The following is a 6,307-nucleotide window of genomic DNA, read 5'->3' as shown; positions in this document are numbered from 1 at the left end:
GCCGTGCAGGTTGGCCGTATATTGCCAGTGTATGCCATGCAAGTTTGCCGTATATGCCGTATATTGCCAGTGTATGCCGTGCAGGTTGGCCGTATATTGCCAGTGTATGCCATGCAAGTTTGCCGTATATGCCGTATATTGCCAGTGTATGCCATGCAAGTTTGCCGTATATGCCGTATATTGCCAGTGTATGCCGTGCAGGTTTGCGGTATATGCCGTATATTGCCAGTGTATGCCGTATATTGCTAGTGTATGCCATGCAAGTTTGCCGTATATTGCCAGTGTATGCCGTATATTGCCAGTGTATGCCGTGCATGTTTGCCGTATATGCCGTATATTGCCAGTGTATGCAGTGCAGGTTTACCGTATATGCCGTATATTGCCAGTGTATGCCATGCAGGTTTGCCGTATATGTCGTATATTGCCAGTGTTGCCAGTGCAACATTGAATGTCCCGGCTATGCGCACTACTTTGTTACGATATGTAACCGAAACTGGAATTAGCATAACTTAAACGTTTGAAATGCGAGACGGTGAAATCGTAGGTTGCAGAATTTGCAGAAATGATAAAAATTATGTATTCAGTGATGCAGAACTCGTCTGAAGGGTTGTTGCATTAGTAACTATAGCCCTAATAGCTAGATGTTATTCATTAGAGCTTATTGTCACAGTAGCTAGATATTTTAGATTTTAGATTTTTTTTTATATTTTTCACGTGGTTCAATGTCGTTACTAATACTCGATCTTCAATACTCTGCAAGCAGGTTGAGAGGTTAGATTAGAGAAGGGAGAGGGTGGCAGGGAGGGAGTGACGCAGGGAAGAGAAAGCTATGGTTAGGGTAAGAGTGAGAGATAAATAATAGGGGAATCGAAAGAAGAGGGGAATGGATAGGGGGAGAGAGTGGGGTCGGAAAGAGTGAGAAAAGATAAGGTGGTGTGATAGAGATGAAGAGGAGAGAGGGGGTAAGGAGGGTGATATTAGGCAGGTGGTAAGAGTAGGGGTGTGTGGCAGGAAGGGAAGGTGGACGTGAGAGAGCGAGATAGTAGCGGAGAGTGGGATAGAGAGAGAGAGGGGGGTAAAGAGAGAGAGAGAGAGAGAAAGAAAGAGAGAGCGAGGGAGAGACAGGCAGAGACAGTGAGAGAGAGTGAGTGCGAGAGAGAGAGAGAGAGAGAGAGAGAGAGAGAGAGAGCGAGAAAAGAGCGAGAGAGAGACGTAGACACATACACCTTAATTCTACCAACTGAGATAAGGTCAGAGCAATTAAGTTGAACATGACTAGAAGCAGTTCGTTCCCTCCCTATAATGACGTTAGTTGTGAGGGGGTGAGCCTCAAGATACGCCATGGCTGCCAATAATTTATGCGCAATTTTCCCCTTCTCGTGTAACCATTCGCATTTGCACTTTGCGAGCATCGAATTGCGCACTTAAATAAAATAAATTGCGACATGGCGCGATGTCTTGTTGCAAACCCACGTCTATATGTTCGTAGCGTACAGCCGTGTGTGTGTGTGTGTGTGCGTGCGTGCGTGCGTGCGTGCGTGCGTGGGTGTACGTGCGTATGTGTGTGCGTTCGTGCGTGCGTGTGTGCGTGCGTGCGTGTGTGTGTATGTGTGTGCGTGCGTGCGTGCGTGCGTGCGCGAGTGAGCATGTGCTCATCACGCTGTCATAGAAAAGCGTCGAGTAATACATGTATGTGCCGAGAGATGCGAATGCTTGTTGGTCACGTACAGTTCATATTCCTCGGGCTGTAATGTGGACTAGCTGTAAGACTAGCGGATCTAGTGTCCGGGTGGCAGCTAACATTACTGCAGTGGCTAATGCTCAAAGCATTGACAGAAGTCGACCGAATCGTGATTACCTGTTGTTGTGTTGACCTATTTATATAGGTATAATTACCAGGGGTAAATCATGACAGATTTAATTAATGACAAATTTAATTAATGAATGATTAATTTGTCGTTATTCACCCCCTGGTCTTACCTTTCTTTGGCTGTCTGTGCCAAGTATGTAATTTTTGGGAGTTGTTTCTTTGCAACCAGACATTAACGTTTTCATTTTGAGCTCTGAATTGTACTAACCACTTGCTCTTTGCTCACTCACCCCTCTCTTTCGATCTCTTTAGAATTTCGCTAGCATCCCTTGTCTCATTTTCTTGCTACGTGCTTGGGGCATTGATTTTTTTAAGTGCGATGTTTAAGTGTTTTTGTCTTGTGTATTTGCAGGGTTGGTCGCTGTTCACGTCCAACGCAGCCAAGATCGCCCAACAAGCTAAGGAATCCGTAAGTGTACAATAATGAGTTCATTTGTAATCCACTAGTTAGAGCTGGAGTCGCTAGAATTGTAGCAATTTGTGCAGCTTGTGCATCTTGTGCAGCCTGTGCAGCTTGTGCAGCCTGTGCAGCCTGTGCAGCTTGTGCAGCCTGTGCAGCCTGTGCAGCCTGTGCAGTTGCAATTACAGTTTCATCTGCGAATCTGTGAACCACATCTAAAATGTGAGTGCAGTTGCGCGTGTTTTCACATGCTGTATGCTTCCTTTTTGTTCAGTATTAAAACAGTGTTTCCCTGCATTGACACGAGCGAGGCAGGCCGCCTCGCTCAAATTCTTAGCTGCCACACAGAAATTTGTCCAAAACACCGCCTCGCTGACGAAAATCACTGTTCTTCCATAGAACAGTGCTTATAATGCACCAAAATAGCTTAGAATGCATCAAATTGCACCATTTTTTCAAAGATTTTTTGCGCGGCATGCCCCGGACCACCCCCTCGCTTTGCTAGGACCTCGAAACGCGCAAACACACCAAAACATAATTTACCACCTCACTGACCTTTTTGGCCAGGGGAAACACTGCAAAATATATATAAATATGTAATCTTAGTGAATTACATGCATTCTACAGCATGTGAATTTCATTGATTAAGTAATCATTCCACTGCCACTAATTATAATTGACTACTACACTCGGAATTTATAATCGTCTTTTCGGTTCTTTTATCGTTCTCAAATAGTAGCCGCTGGTTCTGTGATGCAGTGATTAGATTTTTGTGGACTGCTGGCTGCAGTGTGTTTCCCACTGTCATCGGGAATTAGGTTAAATTCAATATGTCACGAATTTTCTCTGCTAAAATTTGTAAACATTTTTTTGCCATTTTTTTACATTAAAAGTAAGAGCTAACGGGACTAAACGTATCGTCAAATTCTTACCTGATAAGATTGTTTCTCAACTAGTTAAAAATCCAAAAAATCTGGACGATTTGATATTAATGTTCCTGACATTAATTGCTTGCTATAGGCTTTGTATGCGTCACGAGTGCGTATGTGCACACGAGTGTATGTTCACATCGAACAATATAGTAAAATAAGAAGTATAATGCAGCAATTTAACCATAAAAAGTGAACAGAATTACTTATATTTTGTGGAAAAGTGGATTTTTTATTTTTTTTACTATTTACGGTGACGTAATCACTTTAAGGGGGGTACCTTATATCGGTGAGCCGTGTTGAAGGGTCTTTCTAACGTTAGTGTATATAATCGGAAGTTTGTTCGCGGATCGGTTGTATCTGTTGCTATTTGAGTGGTTGTCTCTAATGTAGAGAGAGAGTGGTTGTTGCCACGTGCATGTCTGTTCATACTTAGAGTAGAGTTGTGGATGTTTTTTCATAGTCAGTTGGTCCACAATAGAATATGCGAACGAAAAGCATAGGGAACCTTTAGGAGGCATAGGGAGTTTGCCTCTAGAGGGTTGAACACGTTTTCTGACTGTGAGGAAGCCCGAATAGAGCTTCAATTGCTCTCAGAAATGTCGTGAATTGAGTGAAAGTCTCCTTTCATGATGTTTGCAGATTTTTTCCCAATATCTACTCGTACCCGATTGTCGGCGATTTTAAATTTCCCAGAGGCGAATGAATGGGTTTAAATGGTGAAGCCACTTACCATTATTCAACTTGACAGCATCTCAAATGCAGCATCCGCTGTAATTGCTTGTCTGACTCGTGGTGATGCATAAATACGTGACATCCTGCTTGTCTACTGTAAAAACAGTTGACAATTATTGACAGTTATTGACAATTATTAAAACAGTGTACAAATATCTGACAACCTGCTTGTCTACTGTAAAATATGTTGACAATTATTGCGTGTCTTTGGGTAGATTATGTTTTTTGGGGTAGATTATGTCTTTTGTGGTAGAAGGTTATGCACTTCTGTAACTCAACATGTGTTCAAGTGAATGTTGGAGACCAAATTCTACTGTAGTAGAGCAGTTAATCGACCCGAACAGGTAGGTACTAATGTCAGCTATGGAAGCTAATTTTGCATAAAATTTGCATATGAGGTCACTATTATAATCTAAAATATAAAGTGTTATATTTTAGATTATAATAGTGATAATGGTATTATAATATGTGTAATGCCATGCAGTCACATGCACCCTTGCTCATACATAGTCCATAGTCCTCATAACACAGTATGTGAGAGCGGTCAAATGACCAATTAGCTTAAATTTCATTGATTTTCTTATTGTTTTCAAGCATAGTATAGAACAGTTCCCGGGCACATCCCTCTTTGCATTAATGATTAATATTTAAAATACGGTCTCTCCCAGTGCTACACCAAGCATGTAGATTCCATGCAAATGTAAGGTAATCCAAAGATATAGAACTAATATAGTGTGTATCTACTACTGGTGATATTTTTATTTATTTTATGTTTTGCCTGACTGTTTATCCCCTGTGCAGCCGATACTATTAAATAGTGATTTTTGAATATTATATATATATATATATATATATATATATATATATATATATGTATACAATTCCTTCGACAAATTTGCTGACAAGTTTTTCTTTACGACATTTCACACTAATAAATTGGCAAGTTTGACTTAACTTGCAAGTTAAATGTTAAAAAGTTGAAAAGTTATGTTAAGAAATGTTAAATTAAAGGTTAAACCTCGCACTAATAAATTGGCAAGCATGACTAAACTAGCAAATATTAGCATAGAGATGAAAGTGCGAGTAATTTCGTCTTGCGCTTTCATCCGTTGGGACCCTGCTTATCGGACACGGCATATAGACAGACGCTTACAATAATTTACTCACTCGTAGAGAAACCCTGATCCAAAACACGCAGACGGATTGATTTTATTATTATATTCGCACTCAGTTTCCCCGTTTGTACCCCGTTCACTTTACATAAAAATCGCCAAGGCTTGATAATTTATTTATGCATTCAAGGGGTTTACAGCTTTAGTAAATTAGTTGGTTAAAAATATACAGGGCTCATGGTGCAATGCATCAAGAGGCAGAGTGCTCTCTACTGCGATTGAAAATTTTCTGATTTTTGCACGCGATGTATGAGCTTATGTATATTAAGTGATGAGTGGAGTGAAGGGGAGAGGGGGTGAGTATAATTAGCACTGATCCCTGTCCTAGCACTGGTCCCTGTCCTAGCACTGGCCCCCTGTCCTAGCACTGGCCCCCTGTTCTAGCACTGGCCCTCTGTCCTAGCACTGGTTCCTGTCCTACCACATCTCCCTGTCCTAGCAAAGGTCCCTTGTCCTAGCAAAGGCCCCTTGTCCTAGCAAAGGCCCCTGTCTTAGCACTGGTCCCTGTCCTAGCACTGGTCCCTGTCCTAGCACTGGCTCCCTGTCCTAGCACAGGCCCCCTGTCTTAGCACTGGCCCCCTGTCCTAGCACTGGTCCCCTGTCCTACCACATCTTCCTGTCCTAGCACTGGTCCCTATCCTAGCACAGCCCAAGTAGCTAAATATAACAAGGAGAGGAAGCGCCGCCATATCTGGCCCAAATTTGGGTTCGGCAGAGACCCTAGAACAAATTAGTGTTCTATTGTCTCTGGGTTCGGTCTGCACAGCCGTTTCAGCTGATTATGGTCTATAGATGGCGCCCTTGCGGCGAAAAGCGCACAGCCAATCCGCTTCCTCTCCTTGTTATATTTAGCTCCTTGGCACGGCCAAGCCAGCTTCCATTACTTTTCTTCTTCTTTCTGTCGTAGGGAGCTTTGACAATAACCTTATTATGCTTGTCATGCTGAGATTCTGATTAGATATAAGCGTGTGTGTGTGTGCATATGCTAATAGGATGAGCATAACCGGCCACTTATCTATCATCTGTTAGATATGGCTGTCATGTATCTAGACGCGCTAGCTGAATGGAGGGGCTCATGGCGAGCAACTCACGAGTTGATAGTGGTTCCCTTTGCAAGCGCGTAGTACTACAGGCAGAGCTGCGGACATCTTTCTCTCTCTCTCTCTCTCTCTCTCTCTCTCTCTCTCTCTCTCTCTCTCTC

The 6,307-nt window shown here is 42.5% G+C and overlaps 1 protein-coding gene across 4 annotated transcripts in view; it reads left to right on the top strand.

The window, feature by feature from the left end:
* LOC106808880 (ADP-ribosylation factor GTPase-activating protein 1-like) overlaps nt 1-6,307 on the top strand; it is a 53,598-nt gene that overhangs the window by 12,321 nt on the left and 34,970 nt on the right. For all 4 annotated transcript variants that reach the window (XM_014811786.1, XM_014811785.1, XM_014811784.1 and 1 more), the window contains one exon: nt 2,223-2,279. In XM_014811786.1, coding sequence (XP_014667272.1) covers nt 2,223-2,279 — 57 coding nt within the window. The remainder of the gene's footprint in view (nt 1-2,222; nt 2,280-6,307) is intronic.

Source organism: Priapulus caudatus, unplaced genomic scaffold, assembly GCF_000485595.1.
Source record: "Priapulus caudatus unplaced genomic scaffold, Priapulus_caudatus-5.0.1 Scaffold310, whole genome shotgun sequence".
NCBI lineage: Eukaryota > Metazoa > Priapulida > Priapulimorpha > Priapulimorphida > Priapulidae > Priapulus > Priapulus caudatus.
This window is presented reverse-complemented; position numbering and strand designations above follow the sequence as displayed.